Here is a 27,027-nt window from a genome sequence, read left to right on the forward strand (position 1 = left end):
ATTATTTTTACTAAATTGTTAGTTGCGACATGTCGTAACATAATAATTTTGGTTGAAAGGGTGCGTAAACAATAAATGGGAGTTTTAGCCCCTATCACATCTAAAATTATGCGTAAAGTGATATAACTTATTAACCATACATATGAGAGACCTAGGGTCTTTCGCTTAGAGATCCTTGGTCTAAAAAAATGAAAATTAGGTCAAGGCCAAAGGTCAAGGTCATATTCTAAATTTTTGATTTTGGCTTATTTTCACTAATTTTCATTAACCTTATAAGATATCAACAAATTATTTTTACTAAATTGTTAGTTGCGACATGTCGTTACTTAATAATTTTGGTTGAAAGGGTGCGTAGTCAATAAACAGGAGTTTTAGCCCCTATCATATCTAAAATTATGCGTAAAGTGATATAACTTATTTACCATACATATTAGAGACCTAGGGTCTTTTGATTTGAGATCCTCAGTTTGTGACCTTGAAATTGAGGTCAAGGTCAGAGGTAAATTTGACGTTCTAGATTAAGACCTTTGCTTAAAATTCATATCTATACATCATAAAGCCATAGGAACTGACATTTTAGACTGATTTTTAATATTTTAATATCAAAATAGATATTTACTGGTGGAAAGACCTTCAATTGTTCTCTGAACAATTGGTTTTTAATTGAGATTGAATTCTGTCCCTTTGCATATATTTGAATGGGAAATCATATTAGATATAATAACACAGTTGGACTGGGATTTATTCAGTAACTTCGGAACTTCCACTTATCTTAATTAATTTATATTGGGCAACACTTCAAAACTAATTTATCTTTACATTTCTAGTGCAAAGTAAATGCATTGTAATGGTGATAATTGATAAAACTTGTAGCTTGTCTTTCTATGAGTGCATTTAACAACAGTTGATTATATTATGCCTTTAATTCGGAATTTTGTCCCATCTTAAATTAGTGTAGACAATCACAAAGACCCAGATTAGATAACGCAACAAACTGAAAATACCATCAATTAATGAAATCTTAGTGCTGATACATGATGATGAACATTGGAAATAAGGTTAAGGTCAAGAAAACCTTTTAAAAAGCCTGTTGGATGGACACGTATTGTTTTACATCTGTTTACTCGTTTATAGGTGACTTTTAACTACCTTAGCTGAAATAGTATGTTTATGTATGCAATGCAATAATGTGTCCAGTACACAGATGCCCAACTAGCACTATAATTTTCTATGTTCAGTGGACCGTGAAATTTCAAGTTAATTGGACTTCAACTTCATCAAAAGCTCCCTTGACCAAAAACTTTAACCTGAAATTCAAACTATCATTTTCTATGTTCAGTGGACCATGAAATTCGGGTCAAAAATATAATTTTGCATTTATATTAGAAAGATCATATTATAGGGAACATGTGTACTAAGTTTCAAATTGATCAGACTTCAACTTCATCAAAAACTACCTTGACCGAAAACTTTAACCTGAAGTGGGACAGATGGACAGACTGAATAAAGAACTGACGGACGAATGACGGGACCCACAGACCAGTAAACATAATGCTCCTCTACTATTGTAAGTGGAGCATAAAAATGATGCTGTATTCTTCTAGTATGTTGTACTATGGTCTATAGTTCTTTGTCAGCACCAGCTTCTGAGGTTACAAGTTCCAACCCTGCTCATGATGCAGTGTGTTTTTTTAGGACCAGCAGTGACCCCGGCAAAATTATATAAAAGTATGATACCAGTTTCAGTGACTATGGAATGTGTTTCTAGAATAACCTTCGAAGTATATTAGAGGTCAAATGGTTATGCTGACAATGCCAAAATACAACACAAACTAAAATAAGTTTAATCAATGTTTTATCTAAACATGTGGTAATTACATAAGCAAGAAACATTTCATGACTATTTTCATTTAAATGATATTTTATTTCAAGAAATACAATACGAATTAGAAGATTTCATTTTTATAATTTAATTTGGACATCATGGTTATAAGATATTGAATTTTTAACACATTAAGATAAACGTATTTCATCCGAAATACTGTTTCAAATTCACAATTCAAGAATCTGAACGATTTGGTATAATTTCATTCTTGGTACCCAAAAATAATTATAACATCATGTCGTTGGGTGAGTTTCAATTGTTTGGAACATTTTTAACCAATCAAGTTAGTTGATTGTGCATTTTTGAAATTTTTGTTTTTAACTGGGAAAATTCTGAAACAACTAATTGTCTTATACCAAAATTGCATAGTAATGTATAAGTTGCAAAAAAATCCACTGAAATGAATATAATCATGTTAACAACAAAACAAATCTTTAAAAAGATAAGCTTTAACAAATAAAAGATGGGAAATATACATGTTTACACATGTGACTATTGAAAACAAAATGTTCAATGATAATACACAATGGTTACATTTAAATGAGCACATGTACATTATTTACTGGCACTTAATGGAGAAAAAAATACTGGATAAAATTCATATATACAAAATATACACATAAAAATATACATTTGTAAATAAAACTTGTGTCATGTTTCAAAATTAAAAGTTTATTCAAATGTAAAGATAAATTTTTTAATCTATATAAATAACGTTTTATTTCTACCAAATTAAATGAAAATTAATGATTCTTACATTTCATTTTATAAATGAAAATCGATGAGCCTTTAAAAAGTTAAATATGATTTCTTTCTATATTTACAATACCGCCTTCTTCTTTTTACAAAAATACATTGCCAACTTTGAAACAACAAAAACCTAGCCTTTATTCAACTCCACTCACTTTATACTGTGATGGATATTAAGAGTTATGTCCCCTTTAAGGATAAACCTAGCTGTTAAGTATTTTTCATTTAAAAAAATAATTATAATACACCTGTACTTTCATTCAAATTGGGCCTGCTTTAATTAAATAATCTGTGCAATTGTAATTGTTGAATTTCAACAAGAAATATTTAAGTGAGGACTGCATTAGAAACAAAGAAAAGGTTTTGAAGTATGAAGATTATTTATGTAGATTTCTATGAAATATGTTGAACTTTTAAAAATATCACTGTAAGCCAAAATGTAATACTTTAAAATATCTAATATAAATATGTCTTTAAGAAGATTGCAAGTGCCTTTCATGAATATTACTTTTCTACTTAAATGCAAATAGGCTAATGTTTTGCCTGAAAAAAACAACTGGTTATTTTGGAATAAACGTTAAAAACTCTAAAACAGCAGTAAACATTGCATATCAATCAATAAATGAAGTTATATAAAACTGAAGAACCTTAATCGGAAATTCTAAGCATTGTTTCTTTTAATTTCCAACCTGTAAACTTATTATAACAGAATAAAATTGATATGTTACAAATAAATCTAAAAAAAAATATAAGTCTAAATTCATAGAATTTATTTAATGGCACATAAGAAAAGACAACGTACAGAACTGTTGCACAGAAAACAAATAAAACAAGCTGTACAAGAAAATAATAACATTAAGGAATTAGTATTATATTCCCAATAAATATTTAATTTTCAAAGAACAAAACATGTTTTTTTTTTTATTAATCATCTGGTTTCAAATGTAGAAAAAATATCAAAACATTTTTTAACATGCTTAAAAATAAGGTTAAATACTTTTTAGTAACACTTAAGCTGAGGAACATATAAAATTGTTTTTTTTTATTAAAGTATTCAAAACAGACACTTTCACATCTGAGGTCTTGCATATGGAGAACAAAACTGTACCTGTTCCCATTGAAAACACCAAATGTATCACTAGTTATAGAACTTTAATGTTATTAAATTAGGATTTTAAACCATCTGCTGACTTATATTTCTGAGCATGTTACAACCGTAAGTACCAGTTTATTTATAATGGGTGTCCTGGCATGTTTTATCTACATATTCTATATCAACTCTTTAAGTCAGACTATAATCATTTCAGAGTGGCATCAACCCATCAAAATAAACATGGCATTTCTATACATTTAATTTATTCAGAGCTAATATTTCATATTCTAAAAAGGCATGTTTCTAATTTGGGTGATTTTTCCACATTTGAAATTCCGTTAATGTTGAATTTCAATAAAAATAAAGAACAACAAAGTTTTAATTTGAAAAGATATAAAGTCAATACTTTATTTAATGTGTTTATTTTTTGGTACACTAGTTTTCAATCTTTTTAAGCATCTCAATATACAATACTTGGCAAATATAGCACCTCTAGAAAAAGATTTATTTCCTGAGTTATCTCCCATTAAATAGAGACTTATTTCCCCTTCTCCTGTAGGAATTTGTAATTCTGTTGAAACAACTTTAATTAAACACAAACATTACACAAATACTTGTGAGATCAACAATAATTGCAGAATTGTAAAACTGGTTTTCAAAATCAATTAAAAAATACTCCAAACATTTAGTCAAATGTAACCAGTCTTTGAACACTAAAAGTACACATCTAGTTGTATGATCACAGATGTTTCAGTCTATGTTTTTTAAATGTATATTACTGACACCTTGTGAAGGCACTTATAAAAGCAAACAAAAAATAAACAATCATATGAGGTTAACAGTTTCTCATGCATTTTGTGTGCATCACTTTCATTATGAAACCTACTTAATTTGATGACATTTGTTTTTATGATTTAGCCCTATTGATTCTTTACTTTAAAAAGTGGCCATTTTGCCTTTTGGAATGTGAAATCTTATAGTTACTGTCCATTTTTACAGACATTTATCTATTCAACATAACTGCTTTGAATATTAAATTTACTATTGCTTTGTTCACACAATTGTTCTCAGTTTGGGTTTTTCTATAAATTATATATCTAATATATAGTAAAACATATCATCCCTTATAAAAAATACCGAGGATTCATATCTATTCAATGTATACCAATTTTTATGGACTTCCACGGTAAAGCTAACACAAATAAAAATGTTCAATAAAGAATAATTTAATATTGGATGTAACGCGTCTTCTGATTGGCTGACGTTATTTTGTTATGAGCCCATAGACATAATTTAGTCATGTGACCATGACGTCATCAATGTTTTTTCATGGTTTTCTATGGTTTAAAATGGAATTTAGAATTAAATTATAAGAAATGACTGTAATATTTTTTCTGTCTATTCGAAATAACATAAAAATGTGGTGCACACTGTTAAATAACCCGCTATGCGCGCTATTCAGTGTGCACCAAATTTTTTATGTTATTTCTTCATAGACAGAAAAAATATTACAGTCATTCCTTAAATAAATTTTCTATCCGTACATGTGCAGATGGAAAACAAACTATTCACGAAAATACATTTTCCCTCAACCCTCAAAAATTGGTATCCAGGAAACAAAAAATGAATCCTCAGTAAGGAAAAGATAACCCTGATGTAAAACAAAAGTGTGACTTAAGAAGTATTGACATGTACATGTAGTAAATAACATGTACAAATTAAGTATCTGTAAACAACCATAAAAAGTCTACAAAGAATTTGTCTGAATGACTTATTTTTACAAAGTAAGTAAATGCTGCCAATGAAATATTTAGAGATATTAATTTTTAAATATACATTCTATTATGAAACCTAATGATTTCTAATATTCATAATTAATTATCACATTTATATGTCAAAAATATTCATAAACATTGTCTGTCAAATATTACATTGTAGTCATGTCTCAATTCATCAGTAACAAATTACATTCTGTACAGCGACAGCTACCAAAGTGTTATTTACGATTATCATACAAATGTACTCAATAACTTCCAATTCCTTTAAATGGTAGTCTTGGAAAATGCTTCTGAACTTATAAAAGTATGATCTCTGCTCCTTTTATTTGAATATCCAGCAGTAATACAAGGTTTCAAAACTTCATGGTATTTTTCTTGGATCACATGATCATCATGTGATTGTATTTTGTCTGCATGGTTGTCTTCCAGGGGAAGCAGACCTTTTATTTAAGCACTACGAAATATTGGAAGAAATTGCCATTCATTACACTTGGTTGCTAAAATTAGCGGAAGATGTTGAGTCTGGACTGGATGAATTTCCGTGTAATACCCGATCAATGTCTCGACAATGTTGTCGTGGACCCGGTTCTGGAGTATATGTAAATGTCAGTCCAGTAGAGTATATAATTCCATCACTTCTCACTAATGACACCGGAACCTGTAGAAATAAATAAATAATGAACAAATGTATTCTTAGATTCAAATATTACTTACTTGGCAAATGCTTGGCAGAACACAAGATTATGAAGGTAAAGACCACTTATAATGAAAAATCTCACTCATGCAAAGTTAACCTTAGATGAATTTTGCTATTTATTAGGTTCTTTTGGTCATAACTGTTTTGGTACTTATACATCTTCAGCTTTCAAATATTCGACTTTTTTAGCGTTCCTGATGAAGGTAAATCCAGAAAAGCACTTTGGACGCATCAAACAAATAACATGTTTTCATTTTATCATACAGATGTCGAGTTATATGTATCGGAAGTTATGGACTGTTGTAGGTAAAAGTTTAACAGTATACCATGTAAGTGTGTATAATACATTCATATAAAGACTTTATGTGATTGTTCATCATGTGTTATGCAATAATTCAGTCAGGCAAGAGATGGTGTTGTATATGTAAGACAATTTGACCAGTTTTTTTATCTATATTTGTAAATTAATTCTTTTATAATGGTTTTAAAAAGATTTTTCAAATGCTGAAGTAAAGGCTAAATCTTGCTTTTTGTAATTTAACAAGTAAGTATTTTTGCTCATTGTTGGATCGTGAAAGTAAATTTCTTATCATTTCTGAACCTATTAGAAAAGGTTAATTGTGGTTGATAGACATAATGCCCCTTATGCAGTTACAAAAAATTCTCAAGTTTAAAATTATTTTTTTGTCAATTTCACCAATTAAGTACTTTCAAAGGCTCCAACTTATTATTTTATATGTCACTATCCTCGTAACCACATCAAAACATTCTTTTCCAATTAAATGTACAAAACTGATAATTAAAATTTTACAGAGACAACATAATTCTTACCCCTAAAGGTTGTCTAACCCATCTCCAACCAGCCCTAAATGCTGATATATCTGGGACCACACAACACATATTCTCATCACACCTAGAAAACACAATCCATATCATAGAAGTCAGATGAAATAAGCTCTCAACTAAGAAAGTTCTGATTTATTTGATTAGTTTGTTGTTTTAATTTTTTCCCTAATATTTTGTAACATGTCTTGTCTTTTCCCTAGGTATCTATATGCACTGAGTACAAATTTTGGCTAAAAAATCCCTCAAACATACTTGTAAAGCATACCGTCATTTATAATAATAAATAGAGAAGATGTGTAGATGAAGAATCTGCTTCCATTTGACGTTATAAAAAGACATACCTCTACACTGATAATAGAGATGAATCACAAATTTGAACTTGATCTGAGTTTTGAGATATTTAGCATCGTATATAAGTTTCATAACATTGGGTTATGAAAAACAAAAATTAGAGAACAGAAAGTGATTTTGGATATGTGTATGGACTGACATACAAGGGTATCACTTAAAGCCTATCCACTGTGGCATGGTGCATAAAATAAATCTTATCCCAGTGACAAATTTTAATGCATTTTTAGATGTTTTGTTTGTCAGTTTGTTTCTCAGAGGAGACTTGAGTTAGTTAATAAAAATCTCTATCAAACCTACATTCTAAAGATCTACAACCACTTGTGCGAATGTATTGATACAAACACAAAATAAACTAGTTGTCAATCCAAAATACCTCTAAAAACTGAAACAGCTATTACCATTTGAAATAAAAATTATAAGTACCTGAACATAGTTTCAGCCTCTACATCACCAAACCATACTTTCATATTTGGTATAAAATTTTCTCCATGGAGTTCCAACATGGCAACATCACCACCACCATTTAACTGTAATACAAATCATCTATACATAAATATCATTTCTACTTTTTTAATACAAATCAAATTCAAAATTCAGACAAGCTTATCTGCCCAAAATATCAGAATAAAATGCTTTTTACATCTTAATTTAAACTACTAAAGAACTTGTCTAAGACAGCAGTTCTTCCAAATATTATGAAGGTCAACTTAATTCAGTTGTCCAATTTATTTGTTAATCCTATTCCATAAAAACATGTTACAATAAACTTATAACATGTCTTGAATCAGGATAACTTAGAGCTTGACCAGTTGCATAGACACTCGAAGAGTATGTTGACCTCTATGTGTCTTTTCCCCCAAACTATGGTTGTTCTTGGTTCGGTGTATTACTGACGTAAACATGACATGTTTCATTTTTGTGTACCTTACAACTAAAATAATTGTTTTCGTGGCGTCAATACAAACATATTTGTCATTCTTACACACCAATGCAAATTGCAGTCATTTAATTTTTTTGTAAATTTTTTTTTCAAGGTTTGAGTGTTTTTTTTTTATTTATACGTGTATTTAGATATAATTGGGATTTTTTTAAGTGGTCAAAGTTCAAGACCTGTCATTTAGGAGATAACTGTATTGTATCTTAAGCTCCGACGGCATCAATTGGGGATTTGATGGTCGCAAATTAAGTTTACTGGCGACGCGTTAGCGGAGACAGTAAACGGGTATTTGTGACCAACAAATCCCCAATTGATGCCGTCGGAGCTTTAAATACAATATTGTTATCTCCATTCTAATGAAACTGACAGAAAACAACGTTAAAATATGCATTTAAAATCTGTCATATGCCGTCTGCGCTTGCGCGTACGTCCCATAGCATCAATTGTCAATTGATGCCATGTAAGAAAGTCACATTATCCAATCAAAATGAACGTTACAAACGTTGTTGCATTAGAATGCCATTTCATGAAAATATACATACAGATATATGTATCAGATATTTGAAACCAAGTTCTTATAATTGCCATACTCACCCAATCACAAAATTCCATTTAATAAAACCTCCCAATAATTTCTGAATTAACAGTACAAGATTGATAGATATTTATTTGTTTTTTATCCAGTGGCTTTAAACATAAAGCAATTTTACATAAACTTTAAAGTAGCTTCATTTTTTGAATAGCTTTTTGGGCACAGTTGGGCACACAGAAGAACATGCTGATGCTTCTCAACGTATCAGTATCGCAATTGTTATATTTTTACATACCCAGATTATTGGCAGATGTACCAAATACTAGCATCAAAAAGGCATGTATTTTTCTATAGCATCTAATATAACGTATATAAAGTCTTATATCTTTCTTGTTCTGTTGTGAAAGCTACTGAACTTGACAATTTGACAATCTTACCCTTAAACTGCTTACAACAGGAACAGGAGTTACAGGGGACTTGATAGGTCCCATGCCTTCATTAAATGTATATTCTGCTTTTGACGTGCTGATAATTGTCCAGGAAGCACCATCATTTATCATTTCTTTGTTCAGTTCTTTAGGACATGGTGTTGCCTACAATGTAGTAAAAGATGTATATATTTATAAATAAATGGAAATAAAATGGGTTTACACTATTAAGAGTTTTAGGATTATCACCGATAGATAGGTTAAGTTCTGAATCACCCTGAGTTTATGAATTAGAGATGAATGAATTGAACAGACAACTGAAGAACTGAAATAAACATTAAAATGTCTTATACAGTTTTTATGATCTCTACATTCAGCTTTTAAAAACATTTGGCTTAGTACTAAGTTCTCACCCAAAAACCTAATTTTATTTGATTGTCCACGAAAACAAAAGTATCAGATATAAGTTTTGATCTTAGAATGTCTTCTCCAATATATTTAAATAAAACATAACAGAACAAAGTCACTGATATGTGTAAATAACACCTCACACAATAATTTAGATGCACAAGAATTAAAATTACAAGGATAATCATTTTTTTTCTGTTGGCCACAATTATTTCTCCAATATTTTTTAATTTTTTTTAATTTAAAATTTATTCTTACTCCATTGTACTTTTAAAAGTGTTTATTGAGAAAACTTATTTTGAAAGAATTCCACTCTCAAACAGTATATAAAAGATTATTGATAAAGGGATAACCTGTTGTGCATTTAACATATGTTTCAAATCTTAGATTGAAATTGAACTTAAATGTGTGGAATCTTTTATGTAGAGTCCCAGAGATCTTGGTTAAAAACTGCAAGTTGATTACACAAATCAACATATTTTAACAGGGTTGGGACTTTTTACAACTTGACCAAAAATTAATAAATAATCCTCAACAAAGTATCTATAATTGTACCTGCATGGTGATATATTTTTAATAATTACCTGAAACTGTATTATTCTCTCCTGTGACAAACATAGATACATTCTTTCTGAGTCCTTCATATAAAATGCACATTTATGAAGCTGTGAGACAGGGTCATCTGCATCTAAAATGGCAGTCTGTTTATCTACTTTTCTTATAATCTAAAAACACCAAAAGTATATTATAAGTCAAGGCAAATAAATTTTTCAACACACATATTTTTATTTGTAATAAATTAATATTTTTCAATTTTCAATTTTAGTTATTTGATATTCTTGAACCAAATTGAATGTACATATTTACAGAGTTGAGAAATCAAACAAATACAGTTTATTCCAGTCACTTCTTAACCTTTGTCCACAGTCTGAACCTTAGCTGTCTTTGTCTATATCTGAAAGTGTTTTGTGGTGTTGTTGAGGAATTTGGAGTTATATACAGATCTTTTCATATTCTTTGTTATACTTTAAAAACAAATTTTTTTAACCTCTGTTAATTTAGAACATTACGTTAGTCTACTGTTGTTTGTTCACCTTTAGATGTCCTCTTTTTTTTTTAAGTTGCTGTCTAGTAGAGCCATGCCTGTTACAGAACACACAATTTTTACAGTAGAACCATAATGTATATACTTACTAGTCGAGGTAGAGCCATGCCTGTTACAGAACAAACAAGTTTTACAGTAGAACCATAAATATACTTACTAGTCAAGGTAGAGCCATGCCTGTTACAGAACACACAAGTTTTACAGTAGAACCATAGATATACTTACTAGTCGAGGTAGAGCCATGCCTGTTACAGAACAAACAAGTTTTACAGTAGAACCATAAATATACTTACTAGTCGAGGTAGAGCCATGCCTGTTACAGAACACACAAGTTTTACAGTAGAACCATAAATATACTTACTGGTTGAGGTAGAGCCATGCCTGTTACAGAACAAACAAGTTTTACAGTAGAACCTTAAATATACTTACTAGTCGAGGTAGAGCCATGCCTGTTACAGAACAAACAAGTTTTACAGTAGAACCTTAAATATACTTACTAGTCGAGGTAGAGCCATGCCTGTTACAGAACAAACAAGTTTTACAGTAGAACCATAATGTATATACTTACTAGTCAAGGTAGAGCCATGCCTGTTACAGAACAAACAAGTTTTACAGTAGAACCTTAAATATACTTACTAGTCGAGGTAGAGCCATGCCTGTTACAGAACAAACAAGTTTTACAGTAGAACCTTAAATATACTTACTAGTCGAGGTAGAGCCATGCCTGTTACAGAACAAACAAGTTTTACAGTAGAACCTTAAATATACTTACAAGTCGTGGTAGAGCCATGCCTGTTACAGAACAAACAAGTTTTACAGTAGAACCATAATGTATATACTTACTAGTCGAGGTAGAGCCATGCCTGTTACAGAACACACAATTTTTACAGTAGAACCATAATGTATATACTTACTAGTCGAGGTAGAGCCATGCCTGTTACAGAACAAACAAGTTTTACAGTAGAACCATAAATATACTTACTAGTCAAGGTAGAGCCATGCCTGTTACAGAACACACAAGTTTTACAGTAGAACCATAGATATACTTACTAGTCGAGGTAGAGCCATGCCTGTTACAGAACAAACAAGTTTTACAGTAGAACCATAAATATACTTACTAGTCGAGGTAGAGCCATGCCTGTTACAGAACACACAAGTTTTACAGTAGAACCATAAATATACTTACTGGTTGAGGTAGAGCCATGCCTGTTACAGAACAAACAAGTTTTACAGTAGAACCTTAAATATACTTACTAGTCGAGGTAGAGCCATGCCTGTTACAGAACAAACAAGTTTTACAGTAGAACCTTAAATATACTTACTAGTCGAGGTAGAGCCATGCCTGTTACAGAACAAACAAGTTTTACAGTAGAACCATAATGTATATAACCATCACGTACAGTAAATTCTTCTGATTCACCTTCATTGTCATCCACTGAATAACAAATTTGTCATTAAAAGTTATGAACATTTGTGAGTATTAGTTAACCATAGCACTTTTTTACTTAAGTATGAATAGATACAATGTAGCATAAAAAGTATTTTTCTTACACACACATATATGTTAATATATCTGAACCATAAATCTAATGCCCCAGGGTTACTTGAACATTCAGGAACAATTAAAACAATTCCTTATCAAAGATATATGTGTGATCTGTTGAAGGGCAACATTAATTACCTTACATTATAGAATCATTACCGTAACTTTTGAGAATCCACAAAACTCATTTATTGTTTTCTTTGTTCATTTCCAGAGTATGCATGTACTATTTGCAACTACACAGTCAGTACACAACAATCTATCAATTCAGGAAGGTATCAATCTTTGGCTCAATGCTAAAGATGTTCCAGCAACTTAATGATGAAGAACAGCAATAAGACACCTTTTCCAACTTATCTTACTTGTTGATATTGTTACTTACATAAATGTATAGTGAAAGCTCCCCATTGTGTAGAGCTGGCATGGAAGTTACCATTTTCTACGTGGAGGTATCTAGTACTGACCGTCTGTGATCTCAGTCGGTTAAATAATGCCACTTGTGTCCCTGAGGCTATACATACTGAAAATACAGAAAACCAATGTTCAACTGCTTATGTCAGTTCAAAAAATTAATGCCTGTTTGACTGAATAAAAATTCCAGAAAACCAAAGCAAAGGTTTATAGTGTATTAAAGGTACATTATAGTGTTTTTTCTCTCAGCAGCTTCATATAGAATGATAAAATGTGAACAAGAAAACAGAGCATTGCATTTTTGCTTAACAGACTGTTTATACATTGGTATGTTACTGTTAATCTATTGCATAAGAGTTGAGAACTTATGATTTAGGATTTTTTGTTCCATATACAGAAAGCCTTGTTGTGTCAAGAACTCCAAATAAAAACAATAATTTTTACAAATATATATATTTTTTTTTAAAATCTAGACATATATTCTCTGTTTTCACAAGTAATTGAAAGTGCTGACAAATGACAAAACTTACCATGATAAACTATTTTACTTAACTGAAGGGCATACTTAAAAAAACAAACCAAATCCAAATCTAACCAGGAAAAAAAATCATCATCAAAATAAAAACATTAACAATTGTTTCTTCCTTGTTTGTTTCATTTGAATGGAGGTAAAATTTGAACAAGTTACAAGGTCGATTGTCTGATTTGAAGCAGTTTCTTTTGAGTCTTTCAAAATCAAAATTTTAAAATATGTTAATATTGGCACAATTTTCCTTTTTTAGGTAAATTGTATAGTTATAAATTAGGCTGTTAGTTTCTTGTTTTTTCATGTCACAGCCTTTTCCAGCTATCTTTACAGATTATTTTGTAATTATGATAAACTTACAATCAGCATTTTTCAATGACTGTTTCTTCTTTGATGGTTTTGATATGACTTTTATACGTTTACTAGAAAACACACCAATATCTTGTCCGTTACCATAAAACATTTTAACAGACAACATAAAATGTTTTCTTTTGTCCGAATCAGATATATATAATGTCTTAGCTGCACAATAATTCTGAAATATGAATAAAATAAGTTATAACGATTATCAAATATGTGAGTTAAGGTAAAATGGGACTTCTGCCATATTAGTGGGAAAAAAGATTGCTCTAGGTTTGTAATAAAACAAAGTATGTTAAAAAATATACAATTAATTTTTTAAACTCTTCATTCAAAGAAAGCAAATTGTGTGCTTTTATCTTATCATTAGGACTGTTTTTATAAAACACAGAATCTTTGTATTGTTTCATTCTTTTTGTTTAGCCTTGCCTTGTTAGGAAAGATAACTCAGTTTCATTTTGTTTAGGAATGTATATAAACTAAATTTTACTACTTTGCATTGTAGCAAGAAAAATGGCATGGTGACCAATTTTCTCACATATGTATCTTGAAAACAAGCTTGGTGACCCAATATTTACATCATATCTTTTTTTAAAATAAAATGAAATAAATTGCATTTTTGAAAAGAATGAAAAATCTGCCATTTTTTGTATAACTATAGAATTACATTAGATGTATGTTTCATTAGAATACTTTATTCTGATTGGCTAACTGTACATCACATGTTATTCCTTAAGCAATTGCATTACCCAATAAAACTTTTCATCAATGATAACACGTGGTCCCACAATAAAGTGCAGAGATGAGTTAAATAAAAAAATTATAAAATACGTATTTTCATGATCATAGCTTAAAAATGTAATTATAAGTATTGAATGCTACTTTTTGTAACTTCATGGGGCTTCCACGCTTCATACAAAATGTAACTCGGGTCAACGCTTTTACACCCTAATGAAGTTACAAAAAGAAGCATTTAATTCTTAAATAAAATATTTTTTGCAGGTTGATGAATCATTGAGGTATAAAATCTCCTTTTTAATCCTATCTTTGGTAAAGATTTTTTTTTTGTTTTTTTTATATAAAATTTCATCTTTTTTCCTTAACCCAAAATATCAATAAAAGTCTTTAAAAAATCAGTTTCTTTTTAATATAAACTTAACCTACTTTGCCCTCCAAATTAAGCTGCACCATTTCTTGATCAGGATTACCAATTCCCATAAAGGCACACACAGTAGATTCTGTTTCTGTAGCTCCTTCAGCTTCCATTTGTTCTTTTTTCCGTTTCCAACCATTTCCAAATAAATAAATGCATGGAGGAGGACAGAAAAACCTGAAACGAAGGATCATGTCAAACAATGCTATTTACAAGTATACCCAAAAAAGTAAATTATAAAATATAAGTATTAACAAGAGACAATTAAAAAAAATCAAATCATTTGGTAATTAAGAAGCTAAAATACTGTAAAGCGTGTTAACAGTTTGTTCAACATGTGGTCGATTAAAAAATAAATATTGTAAAGATAAAGTATAATTTCAGTAAATATATATGTATATATATATTTAAATTTCTAACAGAATGCACAGTTAACTGAATATATCTTGGATGTAGAACAACTGAACATTATGTATCATCATTTCTTGATCATGTTGATATACAAACAATTATTTTGATGGAAATTTTTGAAAAAACGAAATAAGGCCTTTTGCATTTGGATCTTAAAAGGCTAAAATTACATGAGGTTTCATTCATGTGCTGTGATAGATAATACATACCTTTTTTCATTGCCATAAGATTTCTGAGCTACTTTGGCATGTAATATCACAAGTATTTGGTCTCCCCTATCTTTGGCATACTGTCTCATAGCCTCTCTGAGAAAAATAAATACAAATATTCATAAAACATAAATTATTCTTTGACAAGTCAATTTTCTAAAGAAGTTATTTGCTGCATGTTATCTATTAGTGATAAAATACTCAGGCCATTAATCAATTTTCCTTTTCTTGAACAGTTTTTGTGTAACTGCTTGGTTTTTCTTTGGATTTTTTTTTAATGTGCGTTAAGTCTTATGAACTACCTAGATTTCTTGCCATTCTCACATTTTTCATATTCTTGAACAGTAGTTTTGTCTATTTTTCTTGAGTTGTTGTCTTGTGAACTTAACTTGTACATGTACATGACAGTCACCTAACAACTTACTATAAAATTATTCAAAACAGAATTTAGAGGTGGTCTTCACTAACTAAGATCATAATTTTTTCTTGGTATGATTCTTGCTTTCTTGGTATGATTCTTGCTAAGATTTCAGATGTAATTTAAAGCATGATGCAGAAGCTTTAGTGATAACCAATTAAACCTTTACCATAGAAAATGATGTGCTGAGTAATAAATTAAAAGCTTTAAATGAATGATTGATAGATTGAATGGTGATCTGCTTTCAACACTATAAGCTATTTGGAGGCGGTCAGTTTTTATTGTTAGCGGAAGCTGGACTCTTTAGTCAATTAAGATTGGTGTCAAGCACACCAGCCACTTGTGGGTTTGAACTAACAACCTCAGTGATGTGAGGCTAGTGATACAGTAGTTGGACTAATTAGACCACTCGGCCTACTGTCTACATGAATGACAATACATTAAGTTCTCTATCTTCATACCTGGTTAATCTTTGATCTTGACACTGACTGTAATTAAAAAAAGATAAAATATCAATAATCAGAATTTATTATGAGCTTCCATTTACATTGAAAATGCTGAAAGCTGTTAATATGAAGATTCTATTGAATCATCATCAGAGTATTTTGAGTTTAACTATTACCCATGGCAGTAATTATCAACCTAAAATTTATTTACATTCTGTGTTTGATGTCAAAGCCCTCAAGACAAAGCAGGATATGATACCATTTTTTCTGATGTAAGAAAGGTGATCGATACAATTAGAATGTTAAGTACATGTATATTTTTTTTAAGTAGCGTAGGTTGACAGTAAACAGAAGTGATTCAGTTTATTTCCTGACAGTGACGCTATCTGAAGTATCACTGTATCATCTGGTAAATGAGTGATGTGCATTCATGTACATGACAAAATTTGAAATAATAAATGAAGTTAGTGTATTCATTAGAAGTTTACCAATGAAATATTAAAACAAAAGGTAGTAAATTCATTAAGTTTACCAACATGATCAATGCACATTCTTAACTCTAATGAATTTTTGTTTAAGTGACACCTATTTTCCATAAGGGAGCTACTACCATTTGATTTTTATGGGGGGGGGGGGGGGCTAGGATGAAAAATTTTGTCCTGCATTTTTTTTTAATTATAATCTCTGTCCTGCCTTTTTATTTTTCACTCTATTCGGTCCTGCCTTTTTTTTTATAGTTTATCCCGACTTTTTTTACCTAAATTGTCATCCTGACTTTTTTTTTGCAAGTGTCTCATCCTGCCTTTTTTTTTTAACTCAAAATTCCTGTCCTGCCTATTTTTTTCAAATTTCATCCTAGCCCCCCCATAAAAATCAAATGGTAGCTCCCTAAGGCAACTTTAAAACAGAATGTACAAGTTTCTCATTTTGTTATCCCTGGCCATGGGCTTTGTATAGCTACCTTTTGTATTGGTTTTGCACATTGTTGAAGACTATAGGTGACATGTCAATTCATCTCTTTGTTTACATTCTTTTGGGGTTTCAACACCCTCAGTCAAAGTTAACCTTAGATAATTTTTATTGTTTTTGTACATGTATGTTATTTTTGGTCATTTAGCTTCTTGCATTTCTATAAAAGAGTAATATGTTCACCACGTCAGTCAACTATAAATGACATGTACAACTTTGAGTTACAACTCACCTTCTGTGATCCATTTGAAAGCTTGAGGGGTACATTAAATTTCTAGGGGACGGAGTTGATTTGGGACTTGGAGGTGCCACTAAGGTCTGTTGTGGTGGCATGCTGTTGAGTGGACTTGTGGTTGACATGGCAACTGTGTCATATTCTGACTTCTCTGGTGGAGTCAGTGACCCCATACCCATATGAGGAGGATCTGCAATAAAAAAATAAAATTAATTCTTATTTCTTTTATCTGCAAATTGAGCAGAGAACTATAAAACTGTGAAATTAACAACAGAAATGTGTTTTATTGCTCGTTAAAGTAAAGATAGCCCCCTTTTTAATATTTACTAAAACAGTACAGTGAATCAATACAATAGGTACATGTACCTGTACATCATTTATTTATAACCTATAACACATGATAGACAAATCAATTGTTTATAATAGCAATTACAGACTCTATTGCATCAGCAGTTTGTAAGCCAGAAATAAATGGTGACAAGTATTTTCTAGGATTTAAAAATCAATTAGTTATAAAATCTTTCAATTTTTTTGAGAAAAAAAAAATATTTTTTTACTTTTTGTAATCCTTTAATTTGTCAGATTTTTTCACAGAAATTATTTCATGTTTTCTTTTTTTGGAACAATCCTCTCTAGTTTGCACTGTTCTTAAAATTATGTGCCAGAATTTTAGTTTTCATGTAAAAACAATTACATTATAAGGAAATAAGTATAAACAAAGACATTCTAATTTTTAACCATACTTAACCAAATTAAAAGAAAAATCAATAAACTTTCTTTAAAACAATAATCAAAACTTACTGTCATCTAAAATATAATGAAATTCATCAAACATCATGTCTGAATTATGTGCTAACATACTGAATCCTGCCTGGACCAAATGATCTTTCTGTGATTGGGAGAAAACCTTACTTGGGGTTATCTTAGCTTAGCTTTACTATTGATAATTATAAGTAACACCTGTAATCTGTTGTGCTTTTCCCATACCACTGTTTGTCTTTCCTGAGGCTCAAAAGGGAAAATTACACACTTGTAAGGTTTGTGTCATTTAACCATTGATTATATCTTTAAACTTTTGTAAAAGTGCAAGTATACTTCAATTGATATGTACCAATTTATATAAGAAGGAAGAATTTATCGATTCATTTCTATATATCAAGGGAAATTCAAGTTGGATTTATAATTAAAATTAATTGGTTTAAACACATAAAAATGATGATTTAAAAAATACTTCAAAATGGTAATGTTGGTGGCCATATTGGATTTCCAATCATGTAAATAAAGGTTACAATGTACTAAATCATGGGTGCAGCCATTTTATGAAGGGAACATGACATATAGATAACAAGAGTGCACACGCTGAAATGTCTCGCTTTCTATACTAATCATTGATATTATGTTGATAGTCCTAAGTATAAAGCTAAGCTTAATTACAACTGTCACATAAACTTAACATTAACCAAGATAACTAAACAAAGACCAATGAACCGTGAAAATGAGGTCAAGGTCAGATGAACCATGCCAGACAGACATGTACAGCTAACAATGCTTCTATACAACATATATAGTTGACCTATTGCTTATAGTTTAAGAAAAATAGACCAAAACACAAAAACTTAACACTGTGCAATGAACCGTGAAAATGAGGTCACGATCAAATAAACCTGCGCAACTGACATAAAGATCATAAAATATTTCCATACATCAAATATAGTTGACCTATGGCATATAGTATTAGATAAAAGACCAAAACTCAAAAACTTAACTTTGACCAATGAGGTCAAGGTCAGATGACACCTGAAAGTTGGACATGTACACCTTACAGTCCTTCCATACACCGAATATACTAGCCCTATTGCTTATAGTATCTGAGATATGGACTTGACCACCAAAACTTAACCTTGTTCACTGATCCATGAAATGAGGTCAAGGTCAAGTGAAAACTGTCTGACAAACATGAGGACCTTGCAAGGTACGCACATATCAAATATTGTTATCCTATTACTTATAATAAGAGAGAATTCAACATTACAAAAGCTCTGAACCTTTTTTTCAAGTGGTCACTGAACCATGAAAATAGTTGATTCAAAACGCCATTTAAGGAGATGATTGATAAAAATAGCATTGCTGGCAATGGGGCCAACATTTACTACTTTCTGGAACTAACAGAGCCACCATTTTGAATTCTGATTTTTTTGGGTATACATAATTGTCTCACAAAATAAACATAGTCACATTTTTAGCCTAAAAATCTTCTTTTTGTAAACATTTTATTGAAACCATTTTGAAGCATTTGAAAGTTATAAGTACATCTAGGGATCATATTTGATATTGTGAGTATACGTATGACATCACTTTTTATCTCACTTAGTAACATCCACATTCAAGATCTCAATTTTGATAAGGGTAGTCAGTCTTCCTGTAAAAGGTCAGTGGTTCATTTTCTCAAGATACTCCCAATTTCTCCACAAAAATAAAACAGAGTTCCAATGTCCACCGCATATTGCACTTATTTAATATTTCCGAAGGGGCATAACTCTTTAAAAAGTTGATCGTCCACCATTTAAGAACTTGTCCAAGATGTTGCTGATATTAACCTACAGTATAAGTTTTATAAAAATCTTACAAGAATTGTACTCATGAGAGTTAACTTGGCCACTTTCAATAAATTTAATATTTCCATGGGGCATAACTCTTAAAAAATGTAATCGTCCACCATTTTAAAACATGACTGCAGAGATAGTATACAGTGGCTTTTGCAGTTAAGCTAAACATCCAATACATTCTTCCTCACGTAAAAATTACTTCATAAATTCTGCTACAACTATCATTTATGAACAGTTTAAATAACAGAAAATTAAGCAGAAACAACTGACAAAACTAACATACATGTACATTGTAGCCATCCAATTTACATGATGTTCAAGAAACTATTTAAACCTATGAAACAAATTATCAAAGAGAAACTTGATATCTTGTCGGATATTGTCAACTGATTTGGCCTAAATCATGCTTATAATGATCCTATTCTACAAAGAACCTTCAACTATTTGTTAAATTAATCAATTTCTGCTTGTTAATTTAATTGTGTAAAATAAGGCAGTGCTTGTTTGATTTCCAATCGCTATCAATACTTCTGTTTACATCCCTTATAGATTAATGGTCATTTAACCCACAGAAATATATTTAGGCCAAATATAAAAGATGTGTTTCCTATTACTCCACCTCCTCTATTTTTTAAGCATAGAAATAGCCTACCCTAAATAAAATTTCATTTTTTCAATAAGCACTGTTAAAGTCAGAATTTCTCTTCCATATATAGACTGCAATAAAACAAAATTAAAAAAAAACTCTACCTACCTACATTGTTTGTAACTACTCAATTTTTTTTTTAAAGATGTAATCATGGTAATAGAAAACACACATATTATTTTGTTTGGCCTTATCAGGACATCAACAAATCATAATGAAACAGTTTTATAAAAGATTAAGGCAATCTATAGAAACTATTAGACATTTGTTCTTTAAAAGAACTGGTACTACAAAATGAATGGATTTGCATGGTTACAAGCAACTAATGTATACATTAGTACATGTACATAAGTTTAAATGAAAAAGTCTAATCATTGGATATACAGATTAAAATATGCATCAAGCAGTGTGATCTTTCAAAGCATTTTATTGGGATGATAAAAATCAATTACAGTGCATCAATGAACTGGATCATTTCAGGGAGTTACTATTTAATCCATTAATATTTTGTGCCTTATTTAAGTTCTCATGAAGATTTGAAACATTCCATCTAAATTACATAATGTACACTTAATACTCTGTCGTGACTATCATGTCACTTGTACTATTAACACTTGCATTACATTTTTAACTAAAACTTAGAAGCAACAGAAATTTACTTGTGTTTGAATCTCATAAACCCTTCAATAAGATAAGAAAAAAAAAAGAAAAAAAAATTAATGGAAGCATATGATCTCCAAAAAGTAATAAGATGCATTGACAAGGTTGGTTTCTCTTGGCCTTGCAATGAATATGCAGCACTAGCAATGTAAATCCACAATTAGAAGACTATTTTAAATATTTTAAATTTATTCTGCATATTTGAGACTGTGAAAAATGTCAACTATTCACAAAAGAAATATTAAATATCCAATTACAAATGTACCATGAACTGACCAATTATGTTTTATTCTTTACAAAAATAATAATAGGTTACATTTTTCAGTTATCTCCCTTGGCTTATAACTGTTTAGCTAGAACATAGATTCTTGAATATTGTGGAAACTTTATGCAACTTGTGTAAATGCTTGTTTGAAGAGAATAAAAAGTGTATGAATCAAAAGCAAGACAATTGTGGTGGTAGGGATTAAAAAGCATTTTTTTCAATCTTCACACCAAAAATCATTTCAGTTTTTTGAAATGAGGCATTTCATGGATAAACTTTCCTGAACTAGATTATATAAGGTCCACCAACGGTGCAAGGGCTGTATAGCCAGTCAACGTCACTAAAAACTTCCATTTGATGATATAAGGTCCTGTTTTTATGATTTATAACAAAATGTACAATGGATAACAATAAGGAGTTTAACTGACCTTGTTCCCTATGACTGCCCATAATGGGTGTCCTTTCTCGTTGATATCCTCCATTTTGCACAGATTCACTCTTAATATAACCATTCACATTGATCAATTTACTAGACAAGTCTACGGGATTTTCATACCCGCCTTGAGCCATATGACCATTTAGGTTTCTACGTGTCGAACAGACGTTTTCTTGTCCCTGATACAAATTTTCATCATTTTGTAACATGTATCTTGCATCAGTAAAATGTCCACTGTGTCCATTTTGGGCCTGAGGTGTGCAGTGTTCATAATGTGGGTCTGCCAATGCTTCTATTGTGTATCCATAGCCTGCCTAACAGATATAACATTAAACATGATTAAACAATGTGTATAATCTACCCAAGGGCCAAGGCTCATGCAAGCTTGCGACTTAAGGGCTACAACCTTCATACATTTTGTAATACTAGATACATGTTCATGTACAAATTAAAGAACCTTAGTGAGGACGCTCACATACCCCACGTCCCCACATTGTCATTGGAGAAATTAAATAAGTATAAGAAAAAAAAATTGTATAAGAAAAAATACTGAATAATAATTTCCTGTCAATATACACATCTCCATAGTATGTCCTTATTATCTACAAAATTTCATGAAATTCTGTTGTGTGTTTTCAGAGGAGTTGAGATGACAAACTGTTGCAGAAGTACATTGAAGCAAATAAGTTCAAAGGGGCATAACTCCTAGAAAAAAATTGAATTGTAATTTCCTGTTGATATGCACATCTACGTAGTATGTCCTTATTATCTACAAAGTTTCATGAAATTCTGTTCTGTGGTTTCAGAAGAGTTGAGATGACAAACTGTTGAAGTACAACATGTAGTACATAATGTATCTTAAAGCAAATAAGTTCAAAGAGGCGTACATGTAACTCCTAGAAAAAAATTGAATCGTGATTTCCTGTCGATATGCACATCTACATAGTATGTCCTTATTATCTGAAAAGGTTTCATGAAATTCTGTTATGTAGTTTCAGAGGAGTTGCGATGACAAACTGTTGCAGTAGTACATTGAAGCAAATAAGTTCAAAGGGGCATAACTCCTAGAAAAAAATTGAATTGTAATTTCCTGTTGATATGCACATCTACGTAGTATGTCCTTATTATCTACAAAGTTTCATGAAATTCTGTTCTGTGGTTTCAGAAGAGTTGAGATGACAAACTGTTGAAGTACAACATGTAGTACATAATGTATCTTAAAGCAAATAAGTTCAAAGAGGCGTACATGTAACTCCTAGAAAAAAATTGAATCGTGATTTCCTGTCGATATGCACATCTACATAGTATGTCCTTATTATCTGAAAAGGTTTCATGAAATTCTGTTATGTAGTTTCAGAGGAGTTGCGATGACAAACTGTTGCAGTAGTACATTGAAGCAAATAAGTTCAAAGGGGCGTAACTCCTAAAAATAAAATTGAATCGTAATTTTCTGTCGATATGCACATCTACGTAGTATGTCCTTATTATCTACAAAGTTTCATGAAATTCTGTTCTGTGGTTTCAGAAGAGTTGAGATGACAAACTGTTGAAGTACAACATGTAGTATCTTAAAGCAAATAAGTTCAAAGAGGCGTACATGTAACTCCTAGAAAAAAATTGAATCGTGATTTCCGGTCGATATGCACATCTACATAGTATGTCCTTATTATCTGAAAAGGTTTCATGAAATTCTGTTATGTAGTTTCAGAGGAGTTGCGATGACAAACTGTTGCAGTAGTACATTGAAGCAAATAAGTTCAAAGGGGCGTAACTCCTAAAAATAAAATTGAATCGTAATTTCCTGTCGATATGCACAACTACATAATATGTCCTTTTCATATAAAAAGATTTTGTGAAATTCGGTTGTGTGGTTTGAGAGGAGTTGTGATGACAAGAAACAGGACTGACGGACGAAAGGGTCAAAAACATTATACCCTCCGCAATTGTAATTAACATACTTTTTTATTTAAACAGTCTTATTTTTAGTTTAAGTCAGGAGAATCCTTGATATTAATAAGTTGAAATTAACTTTGACTACATGTAATTAGCTTTCATCAACTATACATGTATGTAAGTACTCTTTCATACGTGTACTTTGCATCTTTTGTCTTTTTGATAGAACATGTACTTCTTACATCTGAGGAATCAAGCCATTTCCAATTGATTTTTTAATTTACAGTTGGTTCTGTTGTGTTGTTGTACATCTTTCTAATTTGATCTCTTCTGTCTCATTGGCAATTGAATTTAGTAGTGTCAGCCCTTTGATTATGACCCGTGTATATAGCAAAATCCTAAATACACCGTTTGGTGGTGCGCCTGTCAAATGCGGAACGTACAGATAAGGTAATATCTAACAGGTGAATATATACTATTGGTATCGGTATCGGATTAGACCCGGAACTTGTTAATTATTGGCAATATTTATAATTATGTGGAAAACAAAAGGGTCTGGAGTGGTGTAATTTTTAATCTACACCATTGTCCTATATTAGTTATATATAGAGTTGAATTCTTTGATTTGTCGTTTTTACCCGATGACGGCTGACAAATTGGACCTCGTAATTTTAGTATTATAGATATCAATGTTCTATGACAAGAAGTTCCTATCAAACTAACTTAATATTGAAAATTGATTATTAATTCAAAAGTTGCTAAACCATGACCATGATAACCTACGGTACAGGGTCTTGAAGTAGTCATCAATATACTGATAGTAAATTTTAAGCAACTTTATAAATATAATGATGTCGACATGTGATAATAGTTCCTATCAAATTTACTCGAGTACAAAACTCTGAAAAAATTGTTGAAAAAGATGACAATTTTCTTCATTTTCTTCGAAAAATCTATCCATACATGTATGTTTGGCTTTCTGCAACTTTAGTTGTAGCAAGACAATAATAGGGTACAAGCGGAATGAGTTGCAAATGTGTGAGTTGTACACAATCTAAAGGAGTGAATAAACCTTAAAACCATTTTTTTCACTCATTTCAGCAAAAGATCACCAGTGCATTATTTTTTTGGTGACCTCAAACTAAAATAACACTAGCTAAAGATGTGAACAGTTTGCATATTTTATAATAACAGTGTGCATTTTTTATTAAGTTTCTTCTTACATAAAACTTACAAGAACATTCTTACATTTTAATTCATCAGAATTATACATGCAAGTTTTTAATATTTTATAAATTTGTAAGCTCCTGTGAAAACTGCATGACTTGGCAAACAAATTTTATTTGTCCAACTATTCTATTGAAAATAAAATTGCCTTTGTATTTAAACTTTAAAATTCAGCCTTTAATTTAAGTAAACAATCTTTTAAATTGTTGATGATTAATCATGTAAATATCAACCACTTGTTACAAAGTATACAAAACCGTGGGAAAAATTCCCACGAGTGTAAACTCATTAGCGGTGTCTGTGAGGTCAACTTCTAAAGGTCAAAACAACTCTGGTGATCATTTCCAATATAAAGAAAACTTTTGATGAAATGATAAAATATTGCACAATATATCAAATCGTATTATTTCTCTTCGTCAGACAAATAAAATTGAACATAATGATTGTAGACTCACCTGGGAAACATATAACTGTTGATTATTCATCTTGAAAATATCGGAAAATGTTCAAAAAGAAATCAATCAGTCAGGTGTTAACTGCATTATAATTCTGAGCACTTGTCCAAATTTGATATATAACACGAGTCAACATAACAAGCTCATCTATAATACGTATCCTTTCATTTGCAATGAGTTACCACTGCTTTTTGTTTTACTCCTAAAAAGAGCCAGATTCAAGTTGTAAATAACCTAGAAGACCCGTGGGAAAACACATTTGCATCTTTGATCGTGAGAACAATGATCAAGGGCTGTTACAATCCACTCCCCCTTATCCACTTTTAGAAAAGGGACCATATGGAGATTAAAATAGTTTTTGGTTACGTTCTATACGTGATAAACTTTTGCAATAAATATTTCATTATCAATTATTCATTATATAAATAAAATATTCCATCAAATCAAATTAAAATAGCAAATTCCGGCATGATAAGCCTTCTGTAAGAAAGTAGGTGCATTAAATTAAACAGCCAATTACAGAGAACGTCGCGTGCCGATTGGCTGTTGACTTTACGATTCTAGCAGGTGTTCCCACGGCATCATTCAATCTAGGACAGTCACAAATTTGCAAACTTCACTGGTGCACCATCGAATGCAGCGTGATAGATGCCACAAACAACGCTATTTGCAGTATAGTGCAGTGTGCGATTAAGCTGATACTGACTGGATAGTTTTCCACTTGAACAAATTACAGTTGAATATTTTGACCTGTTGACCCACTTTCAGAAGTTCCCAAGTGAGCCAACATCCAGGCTTACCAGAATCCATCTAGTATCCAACATTAAAGATCCAAAAATTTGATGACCAGCTTTCATATGGAAGAAATTCTGAACCCAACCACCTTTTCAAGCGTAGTTAAATCTTTAAAATTGTACATACTTATATTGACATTTAATTTAATAGATTTATACATTACCGGTGTTTTTAAACTTTATTATTATTTTTTTCAAGAAAATAATTAAATGCTTTCAAGCTTTAAAACTACTCACCGACAGTTACTGATGCTGTCCTGGATCAAGAGGTCAAAACTTCAGGAAAGTTCATTCAACTTTAACAATACCAAAAAAAATCTAGGTTGATGCTTTTATAGCATATCAATATTCCAAAGTATATTCAATCCATCAGTGTCCTGCATTAATTTAGATGTTATATAAGTTAAAGCAACGGAATAATAAGATGAAATGCAAGTGGGACCCAAGTTTCAGAACTTTGCAAGATGGCGCATATTTGTTGTCAATGGGCATGCCCTATTTTGTACCTCTTATTCTTCTGAGTTGTTTGAAAGTACTCAGTGGGCCAATAAGTA

The 27,027-nt window shown here is 30.9% G+C and overlaps 2 protein-coding genes across 4 annotated transcripts in view; one reads left to right on the top strand and one right to left on the bottom strand.

Annotated features, from left to right (window-relative positions):
• Positions 1 to 1,838: 1,838 nt before the first annotated feature.
• LOC139481479 (recombining binding protein suppressor of hairless-like) lies at positions 1,839 to 26,959 on the bottom strand. 3 transcript variants are annotated; one of them, XM_071264847.1, is made up of 14 exons: positions 26,711 to 26,959; positions 22,097 to 22,418; positions 17,489 to 17,681; positions 16,303 to 16,329; positions 15,424 to 15,519; positions 14,815 to 14,980; positions 13,651 to 13,825; positions 12,736 to 12,873; positions 12,133 to 12,245; positions 10,290 to 10,430; positions 9,307 to 9,462; positions 7,824 to 7,927; positions 7,035 to 7,116; positions 1,839 to 6,164 (listed from the first exon to the last, which is right to left on the bottom strand). In XM_071264847.1, exons 2-14 carry the CDS (start codon positions 22,311 to 22,313, stop codon positions 5,991 to 5,993), a joined length of 1,782 nt encoding a protein of 593 aa, XP_071120948.1. In that variant the 5' UTR covers positions 22,314 to 22,418; positions 26,711 to 26,959; the 3' UTR covers positions 1,839 to 5,990. The 3 variants fall into 3 exon arrangements, with proteins under 3 accessions (XP_071120948.1, XP_071120947.1, XP_071120949.1); XM_071264846.1 differs by lacking the exon at positions 26,711 to 26,959 and adding an exon at positions 25,680 to 26,171; XM_071264848.1 differs by lacking the exons at positions 22,097 to 22,418; positions 26,711 to 26,959 and adding an exon at positions 18,293 to 18,446.
• Positions 26,461 to 27,027, top strand: part of LOC139481480 (ubiquitin carboxyl-terminal hydrolase MINDY-1-like) — a 36,300-nt gene continuing 35,733 nt past the window's right edge. The window contains exon 1 of the mRNA XM_071264851.1: positions 26,461 to 26,592. The gene's annotated coding sequence lies outside the window, so the exon portion shown is untranslated. The remainder of the gene's footprint in view (positions 26,593 to 27,027) is intronic.

The sequence above is a fragment of the Mytilus edulis genome, chromosome 7 (assembly GCF_963676685.1).
Source record: "Mytilus edulis chromosome 7, xbMytEdul2.2, whole genome shotgun sequence".
Taxonomy (NCBI): domain Eukaryota; kingdom Metazoa; phylum Mollusca; class Bivalvia; order Mytilida; family Mytilidae; genus Mytilus; species Mytilus edulis.

Bases quoted from the DNA above. Each gene is read 5' to 3' on its own strand.
- LOC139481479 (XM_071264846.1), bottom strand. From the start codon at position 25,709: ATGAATAATCAACAGTTATATGTTTCCCAG. The intron at 7,928-9,306 runs GTAAGATTGTCA...TTTGTATTACAG, and splicing joins CTGTTGTAAGCAGTTTAAGG to TTAAATGGTGGTGGTGATGT. The intron at 7,117-7,823 runs GTACTTATAATT...TGTGTTTTCTAG, and splicing joins GAGGCTGAAACTATGTTCAG to GTGTGATGAGAATATGTGTT.